Source organism: Barbus barbus (assembly GCF_936440315.1).
Source record: "Barbus barbus genome assembly, chromosome: 12".
Lineage (NCBI taxonomy): Eukaryota > Metazoa > Chordata > Actinopteri > Cypriniformes > Cyprinidae > Barbus > Barbus barbus.
Window position 1 is genome coordinate 16,138,942 of NC_136740.1, and position 17,128 is coordinate 16,156,069.

Genomic DNA, 17,128 nt, shown 5'->3' on the forward strand with positions numbered 1-17,128 from the left:
AAAATTGTACAGGATCAATAAATGTAAAATTGTCAGTGGTACCACAGCACTGGCTTGAAAGGGCAAGTAACCGTTTTGTCAGCTGGCCGAAACATGCTCACTCATGGCCGTGGGCCAGCGGGCCATCCTTGTTGTTGAGCTCTGAAAAGATTAGACCAGAAAATAGAAGCTCCAGGAACTCCGCCTAAGTAGTGGTTCAGGATTAGGAGATATCTGATCTGACATTAACCCTCTAAAAGTTCCCGGAATCACAAGATTTATAGCCTTAACCATTTAACGTCACACTGGTGTTGGCTGAGAGTATAAGTTTAATTCTGTAACTAGATCCTTTCTTCTTTCTTTCCATCTGCAGAAATGGGGTGAATGTGGAAGGGGCCACTCATAAGCAGGTGGTAGATCTCATCCGAGCAGGAGAGAAAGAGTTGGTCTTGGCTGTCCTGTCAGTTCCTCAGCTAGAGACGGACAGCCTTGATCCCGGGGACGATGGCTCATCGCAGTCCTGCTATGACTACAGTGACAAGCAGGCCGTGCCCATATCTGTGCCCACCTACAAACATGTGGAACAGAACGGAGAGAAGTTTGTGGTGAGTGTTTTATCTGCTGTGGCCGTTTATGCCTCTGTTTGGTTTGATTACTTTTTCCCCTGATGGTTATTTTTGACTGCGTTGTGTATTTGTTTCAGGTCTTCAACGTGTACATGGCAGGCAGGCAGTTGTGCTCAAAGCGTTATCGGGAGTTTGCCATCTTGCATCAGAATCTGAAGAGGGAATTTGCCAACTTTGCATTTCCCAAGCTGCCGGGGAAATGGCCTTTCTCCCTGTCAGAGCAACAGCTAGACGCTCGCAGACGAGGGCTGGAGGAATACATGGAGAAAGGTAAGAGAAGACGACACAGGAAACGGCCGTGAGATGAAAACCTAGAAAATGACTGTTTACAGATGTTTCCAACATTTTCTCTCTCTCTCTCTCTCTCTCTCTCTCTCTCTCTCTCTCTCTCTCTCTCTCTCTCTCTCTCTCTCTCTCTCTCTCTCTCTCTCTGCCTCTCTCTCTGCCTCTCTCTCTGCCTCTCTCTCTCTCTCTCTCTCTCTCTCTCTCTCTCTCTCTCTCTCTCTCTCTCTCTCTCTCTCTCTCTCTCTCTCTCTCTCTCTCTCTCTCTCTCTCTGCCTCTCTCTCTGCCTCTCTCTGCCTCTCTCTCTGCCTCTCTCTCTGCCTCTCTCTCTGCCTCTCTCTCTCTCTCTCTCTGCCTCTCTCTCTTGATCTCACCAGTGTGTTCTTTTCGGGTAATCGGAGAGAGCGACATCATGCAGGAGTTTTTGTCAGAGTCTGATAAGGTAAGGTTTTGTGTATATATTAGGGCTGTCAAGATATCAGATTTACAATACACGATTATCGAAGGCAAAAGTATTTGCAACTACGATATTATTGAAATTTGTAGTACATTTTGAGGAAAATAATTAAATATTTTTATTTATTTAATTAAATATAAATATTAAAATATGAGTGTAAGGAAGAGAGAGTTACCATAAACCGTAAAAAACTGTACAAAAAGAACAATTTTTTTACGTAATCCAAGCAACTTTGCTTTCGCCTGTGGTTTTGTGTGACAGAAGTAGCTACACGTTGCTTCATTGTCTTTTTTTCTGTTTGATAAATGGTGACAATAGGTGCAAAACTACCTACTAACACCTACTATGTTGGAGTGTCAACCAGGGGTGTGCAATAACGACAAAAATGTTATCTCTTTTTTTTTTTTTTTTCTGGAATTTTGACGATAACCATAATTAGACAATATTTCGCTAAACATGTTATTGTGCTGGTACCTTGGCAGGTTTAGGACTGCCGTGGACAGCTGACTCCCAAAGATTTTGATATTCTTCATATTCTGAGAGGTGATTAGTGTCAAGTCTGCTTTATTGTCAATTCTTCCACATGTACGGCACATACATACAGAGAATTGAAATTGTGTTACTCTGACCCTTGGTGCATACAGTTCACATTTAAGACACTGACAGTAGACGTTCAAATACAGATAAATACAGTTTAAATATATGTACATACAACTATACAGAGATACAAATGAGGACATTGTAGAATAATAAAGAAAGAGATAAAGTGGCATAAGGCACATGGCAGATAGAGTGCAAACCACTTAAATAAAACAAAACTGTGCATATATGTGTATATATATATATAAATATATAGTGCAAGAGGAGCTTATCAGTCTGAGGATATTGTAGAAAAAAAAATGGATGGTCCTGGGGATGTGGGGAGCTGAGGGGGGAGGGGGTGTGTGGTAGTATCAAAGTTCAGTGTTGCATGGGGTAAAAGAGGGGAGGGAGTTCAGCTTCCTGACAGCCTGATGTATGAAGCTGTCCTTCAGTCTGCTGGTCCTCGCCTGGAGACTGAAGAAGCTGTGTGTCGGGTGGGTGCGATCACCTGCAATGCTGAGGGCTTTGAGGGTGAGACAGGTGCTGTAGATGTCCTGCAGGGAGGGGAGAGAGACACACCAACGATCTTCTCAGCTGCTCTCACTATGCGTTGAAGTGACTTGCGGCAGGATGCGTTGCAAGCACCATACCACACAGTGATGCAGCTAGTTAGGATACTCTCGATGGTGCCTCTGTGGAAGGTGCACATGATGGGGGCTGGACCAGTTTGTGAGTGAGCTGTTGTGTGAGTGAGAGTGTTGAATGCTGAACTGAAGTCTATGAACAGCATCGTGACATATGTGTCTTTTTTGTCCAGATGTGTGAGGGCTGGGTGGAGGGCAGTGGCGATGGCATCATGGGTCGAGCGGTTGGACCTATATGCAAACTGGAAGGGGTCCAGGGAGGGGGGAGGACAGACTTGATGTGGTGCATGACTAGCCGTTCGAAGCACTTCATGAGAATAGGAGTGAGTGCTATTGGACGGTAGTCATTGAAGCAGGATGGAGATGACTTCTTCGGGACTGGAATGACGGTGGTAGCTTTGAAGCATGTGGGGACAACGGCCTGATTTAGCGAGATGTTGAAAATGTCTGTGAAGACATCAGTGAGTTCCACTGCACAGTCTCTCAGTACACGCCCAGGAATTTTGTCAGGACCCAGAGCTTTGCGTGCATTGATCCTGCTGAGGAATCTCCTCACACTGTCCGGGGACAGCGTCATCAGCTGGTTGCCGGGAGGAGGTGGAGTCTTCTGTGCAGTGGTGCTGTTTTGTGCCTCAAAGCGAGCAAAGAAGGCATTCAGCTCGTTCAGCAGGGGGATGGTGCTGTCACAGGTCTGTGGTGGGGGCTTGTAGTCCGTGATGGTCTGTATCCCCTGCCACAGGCTCCGAGTGTCTCTGCTGTCGCTGAAACGATGGGCTATCCTCCTGGAGTACTGTCTCTTGGCCTCTCTGATGCCGTGGGAAAGGTTGGCCCTAGCTGTCTTCAGGCCCTCCTCATCTCCAGCTCTAAAGGCAGCGTTCCGAGCCTTTAGAAGTCTGTAGACCTCCCCTGTCATCCACGGCTTCTGGTTGGCCCTGACAGTGATGGACTTTGTGACCGTTACGTCATCAATGCACTTGATGTAGGCAGTGACAGTCTCTGAGTACTCTTGGAGGTCTGTAGTGTTGTTGTATGTGGCAGCCTGTTTAAACGTATTCCAGTCAGTGGTGTTAAAACCTCTGTCAGTGCCTCTGACGACCCTTCCGGCTACACTGTATCTGTATCTGTTTGTGTATTGGTTTGATGACTTTAACGAGCAATCTGTATGCAGGCATTAGCATGACAGTGATGTGGTCTGAGGCTCCGAGGTGGGGGAGGGCCTTGTAAGCTCCTCTCAGGGTGGTGTAAACAATGTCCAAAGTATTTTTTCCCCTTATTGGAAAGTCTATGTGTTGATGTATTTTTGGGAACACACTCTTTAAGTCTGCATGGTTGAAATCCCCAGCCAAGATGAGAAAAGCATCTGGTTGGGCTTTCTGCTGCTCACTGGTGTGCTGGTACAGATCATTTAGTGCCTCACTCCTGTTGTTGTTGTTGGAGCTGGGAGGGATGTATACAGCAACGAGCAGTATAGCTGTATATTCCCTCGGTAGATAGAACGGCCGGCACATAATAATCATAAGCTCCACCAAGGGTGAGCAGTGTTTGCAGACCACAACAGCGTCGCGGCACCACGCATCATTGATGTAAACACAAAGCCCGCCGCTGCGGATCTTACCTCCCTCGACGAGAGCTCTGTCAGCTCGATAGCATGTTAGCTGGTCGAGCTGTATGGCCCAGTCCGGTACGCTGTTGTTAAGCCATGTTTCCGTAAACACAAAAACACAACAGTCTCTTACAGTCCTCTGAGTAGAGCGAAGTAGTCGGATGTAGTCCAGTTTATTGTCCAAAGAGCGTACGTTCGCCAGTACGATGGTGGGGATAGCTGGCTTGTGTGGGTTGGCCGCTAGCCTAGCTCGGATACCTCCGCGCTTACCCCTCTTCTGCTTCCTCTTAAGCCGCTTGTAGCGCCTCCGCTGTGGGCGAGATGCAGTAGTGGGGGTCGGTGATGGAGTAGGCTTTCGGAGCAGACCGAGGGCCCGCAGCTCTTCGGCGTGCGCTGAGTTTAACTCTAAAAATGTGATTCTGCCGACATCGAGCAGAAACTCACGACTGTATGCGCGCTTAAAGACAGGTAGACGTGACGAAGATGTACAAAAACATTGTGACTTACAATACAAAAATCACGAAAACACCGTTCTGTCGGGAGAGAGAGAAGCCGCTGCGTCTGTGCGCGCCGCCATGTTGTAACATAACAGAAGTTTGCAGAAGTAACAGAAATTAGTTTGTTTAAATTTGTTTTTTTTACCTTTTATGGGCCTTTTGCCCATTTAAAAAGGCTAATTTTTTTCTAACCTAATACAATTTATGTATCTTGTGTCAAATTCTTAAATTTAATCAATTTAAGTGTTTAATAAGACATAATTGGGCTGTTACCAATCAAAATAAATCATTATCAACAAAAATTTGAATCTGTATCTGAAGTGTCATTTAGATGCATTACAGGACATGAATGCATTTAACCTGCATTTCCAAATTAATGTTTTGATATTTAATAATAAAAATAAAAACCTTGAATACTGGTATTTGAAATGATTTGGAAAAAATACTGGGAAAAATATACTTTAAATACCTATCTTAAATTGCCAGTAGGTGGCGTCAAGTCACTGCATGAGTCATTGAGTCATTCATTCAGCATATTCGTTTAAAAGGCTGATTGATTCAGTAACAAAACACCATTTTTTGTTGCTCAGAGACGCAAAACAGTTCTGTTGTGGCTTTGTTTGAAACTATTTTCGCAGATGAAATAGAGCAAAAACAGGATCTTGTGTCTAAAAGTCAATTAATATTAACTTTCTATTTATTTTACTGTTTTATAAAATCAATATAATATTTGCAGCCGTGCTGATATTTGGAGAAAAACGTCAGTCTACGTGTGCCTTTCCTACTGATATTTATCCACAGTGATAGTGATTCCCATTAGGGTCATCGGAAAAAAATAGGATGAAGGTTGACGGCTGTTTGTGTTTTGGTTGCACTCATAGGGTGATTGCAAGAAAAAATGTACCATGGTCAATGTTTATTGCGGTTCATCCTGCTGTAATCACATGACCACTCTGTCTGGGCAAGCAGGGTTTGTCCTCTGGGACAGGGTGGCCAGGCCAGGCCTTAAACACATTAGGATGATAAAAATGTTTCATGCCCAGCCCAGCTTTATTCTATTCCATTTATTTGTCGTTGACTAACAGAGCGGTGCGGTGATTACATATTTGTGTAGCATCACCCTGGTTCCCTCAACAAAAACCCAATAGGATTTTTCCATTGACTTTTGGATTATTACAGAAAATAAGCACATTGACCAACAAAAGTTTATGATCCTTACGAGTTTTCTTCATCATGTAAAATAACATTTTATGAATTTTAAAGCCTAAATATAATCAGCAGACAGCTAAACAAGTACATGTAAATGTACTTGGACAAAGAAGGAGACTGTAGACCTGCAAAAATCTGCTTTAGCTTGATATCATCAGCTGCAGAATTGCATTCTCACTTGACTCAGAAAATGACTGAATCATGGACAATGGCCCCCTATCAGAGAATGTGACGGTCACAAAGACCCATCAATGACAAAGTGTCATAGGTCAGTTAGCATAAAAATGTGCCTTTAACACACAGTAGTAAAGACAAACTGATGCGCTGCCACAGAGAAGATATCATACATCACAGTTAATTCAGCTAAAGACTGTTTAGCTGAATGAACTGTCAATTTAGTTCAGCTGTTTTTGTTTACTTTGAATGCAGTCTATTTATTCTATTAGTGTAAAAAATCACTATTATATATACCCCCACAAAGGGTCAGTCAATTATTAAGTGACCCTTAAAGGGATAGTTCACCCAAAAATGAAAATCATTAATTACTCACCCTCATGTCGTTCCAAACCCATAAGACCTTCGTTCATCTTCAGACCACAAATTAAGATATTTTTGATGCATTCCGAGAGCTCTCTAACCCTCCCATAGACAGCAAGGATCCTAACATGATCAAGGCTCGTAGCTTCATAAAATTATTGTTGAACCACTGATGTCACATGGATCATTTTAACGATCTCCTTGCTACGTTTCTGAGCTTTGATCATGTTAGGAACCTTGCTGTCTATGTGAGGGTCAGAGAGCTCTCGGAATTCATCAAAAATATAAACGAAGGTACAGGTTTGGCACGACATGAGGGTGAGTAATTAAAGACAGAATTTTCATTTTTGGTTGAACTATCCCTTTAATGTGATTTGGTTAAAAATCAACCTAAAATCAAGCTAAAAATCAAGATGTAAGCCGAAAGAGAGGGAGAAATAAATTATGAAGTATGAAATATGAAAATAAATTTGAAGAAAACTGCAATTTTGAACATATGGACCTGGTTTCGTATCTGTTTAATGTTGTTAAAATTAAATTGATTCTATTAAATTGTGTTTAACCAGTGTGAAGAAGCAGCTTTTGAAAATGTGGCAGTCATGATGTTATTTGTATACTCATTTGCATGTTCCATTGCTCGACTGTGAGTGTGAGTCTGTACCTGTCCACCGTGTGCTTGAGAAGCACCCTGACAAGTAGCTTGAAGCGCTGGTCTGTCTGTTTGGACTGTATTTTTAGGTCTCTCTCTTATTCCTCCTAGAATTATAATGGTGTTTCTGATGTGGAGCTAAGGCTAGCCATGCCAGACAAAACTACAGTTACTGTCCGAGTGCGAAAGAATTGCACAACAGACCAGGTCTACCAGGTACTACATTTAATCATGCAACATTTTATATCAAACGCTGCGGCTTCCAAAGCCACGCATTGCATTCTTCCCCCTGTCTTTTTCAGGCTGTTGTAACGAAAATTGGGATGGACAGCATTACTGCAAGTTATTTTGCCCTATTTGAAGTCATTAACCACTCCTTTGGTAAGAGTTTCTCTTTTTCCAGTTTGACAGTCTTTTTATGCCTGTGTTGGTTCAGATTTCTTAATTTTGGTTAATGCAAATATTTAAACACCGAATGTCAAAACTGATTGTTGATGTATTTTAAAGACCACATTGTACCTCATTGTATGTTTTAAGGGATAGTTTCCCAAAATGAAAATTTAGTCCATTACTCTAGTAATTTCAAACCTGTATTACTTTCTTTGTTCTGCTGAACACAGAAGAAGATGGTATGTTTGTAACCAAATAATTTCTGGGCCGTCGACTTCCATACTATTTTTAATTCATACTGCATAAGTCAATGGGAACCAGGCTGCGTTACACACATCTTTTGTGTTCAGCAGAAGAAAGAAATTCATTACAGCTCTGGAACAACTAGAATGTGAGTAAATGAGATGCATCCATAGACTTGAGATGAAATTTTACCCACTAGTAGAACAACTTCTGTCATTGAGTGAAATGATTGGGTATGTTCATGTTTTATAGTTGTTGCTGTTGCTGTTGTTTTTCTTCATATAATGATTAGGATTTTTATGGAAACCAGTTTTTTGTAATTCTCATAATTGCAATTTTTTATTTCCCATAAATTAAATGGTTCTTCTTTTAAACTTTTAAAATCTCACAATTACCTTTTTATTGTGAGGCAGAAACAGCTTTTAATAGATTTTATTTTAAATCTTACACTTTTAAATCTTTACACTTTAAATCAAATACACCTGTCAAAATCACACAAGTGTACAGCACTTTCTCTAGTCTATGTATGGGGTTTGGGAGCTCATGGGCTGCTGAATTATACAAGCCGCTTTGTTTTCTAATCTTCTTATCTAGTCACTTATGTGGCAAAATGTGTGGTTTTTGTGAGTGTTTGTGTGTGTGGCAGTAATTCATCCTAAAATATATTTAAAGCCCCATCCACATTTTATGATTTGATGTGTCTTACAAAATAGTAGTAGAATCTGTAATTTATCCCAAATTATCCTGTGCTGTGTATTTAGAATTTTTTAATTTCATAGAACAGCTTTGAACATGTTGAACATTTTAGAGTCTTGTTATCAAAGTGAGCTCAATATTTGCGGATGCAAACGTTGGTTCTCATAACATGAATGCATTTTGTATTACATATGTACACAACGAAGTTGTAAGATTTCTGTAATGTTTGTGAAATATGTCTCTAATACTCACCAAGGCTACATTTAGTTGATCACAAATACAGTTAAAACAGTAATGTGAAATATTATTTCAATTTAAAATAAATAAATAATTAAAATAAATCCTTTTAATATGTACACTACTAGTCAAAAGTTTTTGAACAGTAAGATTTTGTTTTTTTTAAGTCTCTTCTGCTCACCAAGCCTGCATTTATTTGATCCAAAATACATCAAAAAGTAAAGTAAATTTTTAAATTATATTTACTATTTAAAACAACTGTTTTCTATTTGAATTAGTGCTGTCAATCGATTTAAAAAAATTATCTAACGCACATTTTACTCGAATTAATCACAATTAATCCAGCCTAACATTAAAGTTTTTAAACGTACTTTTAAATTGCAATAATTTCACATTCAATCTTCAAATGTACAAAGTGCAAACAACATAAAGACAGCGTCACTGATATCAATACTACTGAAGTCTCTAATTTTTTTCCCCATAATATTTAACCATTCAGCATTACAGTATAATTGAGAGCTATCAATTTGAACATTTATTAGACTTAACTTCTAATTTAACTGAAATTAAAACAATCTTCACATGAACCCATTGTAATAAATGACAGATTTAGCTACCTGTGCCCTTCAGCAGAAATATACAGAAAATTAATAGTTACCAAACTCTAAATTAAATATAGATGAACCCCTTAAAGCTGTAAAAGTTATTGATTTCCTCTTTTTTTTTTTTTTTTGGTTCTTGGATTAATAGACCTCACAGCAGCTGGTTATTATGGTATTTGTCTGCTATTGCTTTAAAAGCAGCTGCTGCTGAACATGACGTGGATCTGACATGAATCTTATTTTCTCACGACTCTCTTTACGTTTTCTGACCCACTTCAGGTCTTAACGAGTTGAATCGGGTGTTTTAGATGAGGGAGACAGTGCTGGGGTGCTTAAATGTGATATATATATATATATATATATATATATATATATATATATATATATATATATATATATATATATATATATATATATATATATATATATATATATATATATATATATATATATAACATATTGCATGCACGCACACAGTTTTAAGGCAGCTTTAATCGCCTTTTTGGTAACTCCATGCCTTAACTGACGGCATAACTAGGACATTGCATGCACTCAAGTTTCTTTCGCTGTTTGATATGAAATGATACAGGCTACAGCGTAGTGGACTGTTAATCTGAATTGAAACTGGTCTGTGGAAACAGGGAGTTTCCTTTTTAGAGCCATCTAAAATCAAAGACAAAACTGGTCATATATGAGTTTTTGGAGAGCTTTTATTTTGTAATGCAACATCAGATCCTCTTGAAGCTGGTTGAGAGACACCCTGGGGTAGTGGATTATTAATCTGAATTAAAAGTGGTGTGTGGAAACAGGGAGTTTTTTGTGGAGACAGGGGCTTTTATTTATATAACTGTGTATTCACAGATAAAAAAAAATGGTTAAATGCAAGTTGTAAAAGGCTTTTATTTTGTTATTTCTCAGACTGTTTTTTCTTTTCATATTAATTGGTCTATTTATTTATATCAGACCGTTTTAAACTCATTATTTTTTATTTATTCATTTATTCATTCATTGACAGAGAAACTGGCTGAATGAATGCCAGAGATCGCTTTTCCTTTGATCTGAGTTTTTACACGTTATTACCGCAACGCCTAGTATATGCGCGCACCTCAAAATAAGGTGGCGGCCAGAATGACCGTGTTTTTCGAAGTGGAGGCTGGCCTGACCGCAGTGTTTCTTTGATGAATAGAAAGTTCAGAAGAACAACATTTTTCTGAAATAGAAATTCATTATAAATGCCTTTATCATTACTTTTGATAAATTTAAAGCGTAATTGCTAAATAAAAGTATTTACCCCCCCCCCCAAAAAAATTTTTTTTTAAAATAATAATAAATGTTTCTTGAACAGCAAATCAGCATGTTAGAATGATTTCTGAAGGATCATGTGACACTGAAGACTGAAGTAATAATGTGATCACAGGAATAAATTATATTTTGAAATGTATTCAGATAGAAAGCAATTATTTTAAATAGTAAAAATATCTCACAATATTACTGCCTTTGCTGTACATTGGATCAAATAAATGTAGACTTGGTGAGCAGAAGATAATTTCAAAAATGTGAAATGAGTAGTGTAGATGTATGTAACATACACACACAAACATAATGTTTGTTTATTTATTTCTCTGTTTGTTTTTATTTAATGTTATGGCAAAGCTCAATTTTCATCAACCATAACGCCAGTCTTCAGTGTCACATGATCCTTTAGAAATCATTCTAATAAGCTGATTTTGTGCTCAAGAAACCTATTATTTTGATCCATATTGAAAACAGATGTTCAGTTTAATATTTGTTGTGGAAACCATGATGCATTTTTTCAGGGTTCTTTGAATAAAAAGTTAAAACGAACAGCATTTATTTGAAATTGGAATCCTTTGAAAGCATATAAGCGTCTTTACTGTGATATTTGATTAATTTAATTCACCTCCTTGCTGAAAAAAAAAAAAAAAAATTCCTTACTATATATAGTATATATTAAAACTAAATATGTAATATTCATGATATAAAGTGACAATGATGAATGAAGTACATAATAAAGTCTTTCTATAAATATTCTTTGCTGTCTCTGTCCCTATTTCTTGCTGCTTATCGACCTCTGTCTCTCTCGATCTCTTAGCACGCAAGCTGGCCCCTAATGAGTTTCCACATAAGCTGTATGTGCAGAACTATACGTCTGCCGTCCCAGGCACCTGCCTCACGCTTCGCAAGTGGCTCTTCACCACAGAAGAAGAGATTCTGCTCAGTGATAATGAGCTGGCCATCAGCTATTGCTTTCATCAGGTCTGCACTGTGTGTGTTTTCAAGCAAATGTGTTTGTGGCAGTGTGCTTTTAATCTGTAACTGCTGTATGTTTACTTGTGTCCTCTCTCAGGCTCTGGATGATGTGAAAAAGGGATTCATCAAAGTGGGAGAGAAATCCTACCAGCTCCAAAAGCTCACTGAACAGAGGAAAATGACCATGGTCGGTCAACAAACAATGCAGATTTACAGTTATAGGAAGTAGTGGAGGTCTGGGGGTTAAAAAAATTCAAACTCAATCATTATTTAATTACCATCATGTCACTCCAAACCTGTGGGCTGTTATGTTTTCTGTGGAAGACAAAAGAAAGGTTTTGAATCCTTTTCAGCTCTCAAATCAAATATCACAGATTTGACATCATGAAGTTTGTTTTGAACATCTGATTTAAGAGTGAATGCTAACTTAAACTATGGTCTGTTTATCACACAAATCTGTTGGATTCAGAAGACTTTAAATACAGAACATGAGTGGTCATGTGAACTACTTTTCTGGTTCCATTGAAAACAAAAATACATTAGAGTAAATGATGTAATTATAAATTTTTTGGTAATTTTTCCTCTGAAGAGACTTGGGGGGGGGGGGTATAGGTTATCAACATATATTTTTGTTTGCTTAGATTATTTTCAGTATTGTTCTTTTTTATTTGGATAATTGTTAATGCTCGTTCTTGTTTTACATTTTGATTTACTTTTGTCACCATCTAGCACTCTCTTAATACATTTAGTGTATACAATTATACATATAGTGAATCATTTTAATACTGCCCACATTACCCACACTACCCTTCAAAATATGGGTAATTTTCTTTTATTCATATTTTGATTCATCATGGATGCATCTTGGTGACCCATACTCAGAATTTGTGTTCTGCATTTAACCCATCCAAGTGTACACACAGTAGTGAACATACAACTGGAGCAGTGGGCAGCCAATGCTGCGGCGCCTGGGGAGCAGTTGGGGGTTCAGTGCCTTGCTCAAGGGTCTCACCTCAGTCGTGGTATTGAGGGTGGAGCGATTGATCTAAAGTGACAGTAAAGGCATTTGTTGTTATAAAATATTTCTAATTCAAATAAATTCTGTTCCTTTTGAACATGGTTTCCACAAAAATATTAAACAACTTTTTTAACATTCATAATAATAAGAAATTTTAAATCAGCATATTAGAATGATTTCTGAAGGATCACGTAACATTGAAAACCGAAGTAATGGCTGCTGAAAATTCAGCTTTGCATCACAGGAATAAAATAATTTTTTTTATATATTAATATACAAAACAGTTATTTTAAATAGTAATAATGTTTGACAGTAATACTGGTTTTACTGTATTTTTTATTTTAAAAATGCGGTCTTGGTGAGCCTGAGAGACTTTTTTCAAAAATATTTAAACATCTCACCAGCCCCAAACTTTTGAACAGTAGCATATTAATAAAATGTATTGGATGTCATCAAAACATATTGTGCCGTACATCTCTAACTGAAAAGTGATAGAATCTTAATGCAAGTGTTTCCTTCTTCCTCTGCAGTATTTAAGTATTCTGAGGACTTGTGAGGGCTACAATGAGATCACTTTCCCGCACTGCTCTTGTGACTCACGTAGGAAAGGTCACGTCGTCACTGCGATAAGCATCCGCCACTTTAAACTCCATGCGTGCACAGAGGATGGCACTCTAGAGGTGAATGTGCTTGCTTTGACAGAGTAAAAAGTTGCTTATTGATTTTATATATTAGATAAACTGTTCAGATGATTTATAAATGATCTGTCATTACAGAATCAGGTGATAGCTTTTGAATGGTCCGAGATGCAGAGATGGGACACGGATGAAGAGGGAATGGCTTTCTGTTTCGAGTATGCGCGAGGGGAGAAGAAACCTCGCTGGGTCAAAATCTTCACTCCATATGTGAGTCCCATAAATCCATGTGAGCTTGCATCATGCATAAGACTCTGTTGCCATGAAAGTTTATCATTGGCAAATGTGACCCTGGACCATAAAACCAGTCACAAGTCGCTGGGGTATATTTGTAGCAATAGCCAAAAATACATTGTATGGGTCAGAATTATCGATTTTATTTAATGCCAAAAATCATTAGGATATTAAGTAAAGATCATGTTCCAAGAAGATACTTTGTAAATTTCCTACAGTAAATGTGTCAACTTCATTTTTGATTAGTAATGTGCATTGATAAGGACTTAATTTGGACAAATTTAAAGGCAATTTTCTCAATATTTAGTTGCATCTCAGCCAAATATGGTCCTATCCTAACAAACCATACATCAATGGAAAGCATATTTATTTATACACCCTTATGGTTTAGTGGTCCAGTGTCATATATATATATATATATATATTTTTTTTTTTTAAGCCTTGCCATTGTAAACATTCATAATTTGACATTTTTAAACATATTGTGCACTGGCACTAAAAATGCCTTTCCCTTTCCAGTTCAACTACATGCACGAGTGCTTCGAGAGAGTCTTCTGTGAGCTCAAATGGAGAAAAGAGGTGGGTACTTAACTTCTGAGTGAGAGTCTGCTTGCTCTTCTTGCTCTTATTGATTGATATATTTTTTCAGGTTGAAGAGGAGGCGACGGACAAGGACAATAAGAACTGCAGTAAAGATGGTATGTGCGGTAAGGTAAGGCTTTGCCTGCCTCCATCTTGTACCGTGGATATTAACGTCTGTGCTCTGAAATCCATCTCTTTTTGACAGAATATCTTCCAACTGTTGAGACACAGAAGGGATGGAGGCACATGAACGAAGAGATCATCTCCTCTTGAATTCTCAAATACACGCACACGTACACTAAAAACTGCATACAGAGACTCAGAAAGCATTTCAGACCAGTCCCATATGTTTATCCACTACTGATACACACTTACTGAAATAAGAAGATATGAAGCAGGAAATGACACAACAACAATACAACGATCAAATTATGGAACTACAGGAGACTTTTTAAGAGACTTACACCATTTCACTGGACTGGATAGATTTAATGTTGGATGTACTGACCACCAGCTCGGGACAGGAGAGATGACACTGAAAGACTATAATGCTCCAGAAGACAAACATGGTGAAGTGATGTCTGATGAACGCACCCTGGTCGTTGACATGGCACCAGCATTGTGACTTATTCATGTCATGTGACTGGTCAGATGTAGACAACTGAGAGACTGCTTCTGCAGAGTGCGTCAATTTCAAGACATGAAAACGTCAGCGGTCTGACTAATGCATCATCCTGACACTAACACATGCACCTGTGAGGGCAGGGATGCTCTCTCAGAATGTATCTATTAAAAAAAAAAAAAAGCAAAAACCATTACTACATTTTCCACTTGGACAATCAGAGTGAGAGAGGGAAAGAGAAAACAAGCCTAGAAACAAGGGCAAGAGAGACAGATCAATACTTTCCATGCTTTTCCACACTAATTTGTCTCTTACCTCACTATTGCCACTGTGTTGGTAGTAGGTTTGTACAGATTTTCAGCCCTTTAGCTGAACTGAGGTTTTTAATTTAATTGTTTTTGTGCTCTGATCTGTCTTTTATTCTCCAAAGCAGTATTTGATTGCGTTAGCCATCGCCAGGCCCAGATGGAATTTCTGTGCTGATTTTATTGGAAATTTCTGCTGGTAAAATGTGTTAAATTGGTGAATGACGCAATGCTCTTTTTAAAAATATTTTTTTTTATTCAAAGGGGTGGGCAGGATTGGGAAAGGTCCGTGAGCCGCGACTCAAACTCGGGACGTCCGAAGCGCAATGGCGTTATATGTCAGTGCGCTGCGAACGAGTCTATCAGAGGTGACCACCTCTTATGAATTATATTTTTAATTTCATATATAAAATATTTTTGGGGATCAATTCAGGTTCTAAATCACTCATTCCATATTACTTCGAAATATTTGTAAAAACAATACTTTTTATCTTGAAAGATGTATTTAAAACTTCAAAAAAATAAAAAAACTTTTTTTTACAGTGGCTCATTTTTGCTTTAACATTTTTAAAACTAGTATTAGTTTTACTAGTATTGCTAGTATTTTTATTGTATTTCATATTTTTTGCTGTAGTTATTACAAAGCTGCTTGTTTTCGAACTGTTTTATTAACTGGGAGTGTCAGTATATTAAAGGAATTTGCCACAATTATTTTTCTGATTCCAAAAAAAATCAAGACTTTTATGTATTTTAATGAAACCGTAGTTGCTGAGGAGAAAACAAAATGCACATTTTATTCTTATTCTATTTAATTTAAGCATTTTAATGACGTTAGATTATTTTATTGGAACTATAATTGGAATTATTTTAAGTCATTCTGAGGCCTTGTTAGTGAGCCCCAGACCCCTGCTTGAGAACCACCATATGAAACCAACATGAATATAAAAATAGAAATATTTTTAAAAACCCAAACACAGCTGAAATTAATACTATTAGTAGCTAATGATCAAATTAGACATTGTATAATGTTTAGGGACGAGGAATATAATGAACTTGTGAATTCTGGGTGAATCTGCAGAGATTCTGTGTGGGTCTGGCCATGGCTGTAGAACACCTGCCCACTGATCATCTGTACCAGTGCTGAGTGGGTGTTCGCTCTGCTCATATACGACTTGAGTTCTTTGAAGTGTTATAAATGTGAAGCACTGAATTGGAAAGCCAGCAGTGTTGTGTGTGCGTATTGGGCTGCTTGGTTTGAGTTTTAGGATGCCTTGCCTTCATCCGGCAGTAGGTGGCTCTGACCGCACAGGAAGCCGTCTCCATCAAACCACGTGTGAGTGTGTTTATCCGTTTGACTTTTTTTCTTCAGTGTTACTTATTGTAGCGCAGGCGCATACAAACCTGTTATTCCGGACCAGTCATGACTTGTTTTGCATTTCTTAAAAGACACGTGTGTGGTGTGTGAAGACTGAGATGCCATTTCTGTCCTGCATTTGTTCCATTATGTTTCTGTGTCATCACATTCATTGACGTTAAAGGGATGTTTTGGTTTTAATACAAGGTGAGCTCAACTGACAGCACTTTTGGCAAAAAGACGGTGACCACAAAAAATAATGTAAAAAGAAAATTGGGTTACAGTGAGGTACTTATAATGGAAGTAACTGAAGTATTAAAATACTGTGTTAATAGTACAGACACAAACAGCATATTAATCGACAAATTATGGGGGGGCGTGATTATTTCTAAGTAATGACAACTTTTAAACTCTAAAATGAAGTTTTACCAAAATGTTTATATGTATGTTTCATATTTTTGCTATTAAATCCTTCCAAAATTGGCCCCACATAACCTTTATTTTAGCTGCTGCTTTTTTTTTTTTTTTTACATAAAATATGAATATAAACCTGTAATATTCCTTTTAATATACAAACTGAGTGAGCGGGCGATTATGAACCGAATGATCAGCGCATTTGATTTTGTTGGATTACCACAGCTGTCTTATATAACAGTTATGCTGGTTATCATAGGATTTCGCAGATTCATGCAAAGCCTCTGCATACGGTTCAAATCTCTCTTCTTTCTTGTCAGATGGCCTGTCTTAGACTTTAAGATGAGACTTTTACCTTTGTCTGTTTGTATCTCTCCCCCTCTCTCATTCTTTACTCCT

General features: G+C 38.1%; 1 protein-coding gene across 2 annotated transcripts in view; it reads left to right on the forward strand.

Annotated features, from left to right (window-relative positions):
• The window catches only part of LOC306878167 (sorting nexin-27-like), a 31,885-nt gene extending 15,087 nt beyond the window's left edge, over nucleotides 1–16,798 (forward strand). The window contains exons 2-13 of one of the 2 annotated variants that reach the window (XM_079430345.1): nucleotides 353–584; nucleotides 683–875; nucleotides 1,266–1,330; nucleotides 7,178–7,282; nucleotides 7,369–7,447; nucleotides 11,348–11,511; nucleotides 11,603–11,692; nucleotides 13,054–13,203; nucleotides 13,300–13,428; nucleotides 13,972–14,031; nucleotides 14,102–14,150; nucleotides 14,240–16,798. In XM_079430345.1, the coding sequence (XP_079286471.1) occupies nucleotides 353–584; nucleotides 683–875; nucleotides 1,266–1,330; nucleotides 7,178–7,282; nucleotides 7,369–7,447; nucleotides 11,348–11,511; nucleotides 11,603–11,692; nucleotides 13,054–13,203; nucleotides 13,300–13,428; nucleotides 13,972–14,031; nucleotides 14,102–14,150; nucleotides 14,240–14,307 (1,384 nt within the window). In that variant the 3' untranslated portion in view covers nucleotides 14,308–16,798. Of the gene's footprint in view, nucleotides 1–352; nucleotides 585–682; nucleotides 876–1,265; nucleotides 1,331–7,177; nucleotides 7,283–7,368; nucleotides 7,448–11,347; nucleotides 11,512–11,602; nucleotides 11,693–13,053; nucleotides 13,204–13,299; nucleotides 13,429–13,971; nucleotides 14,032–14,101; nucleotides 14,165–14,239 lie in introns of both variants that reach the window. The other variant, XM_079430346.1, reaches the window with a different exon arrangement.
• Nucleotides 16,799–17,128: the final 330 nt, after the last annotated feature.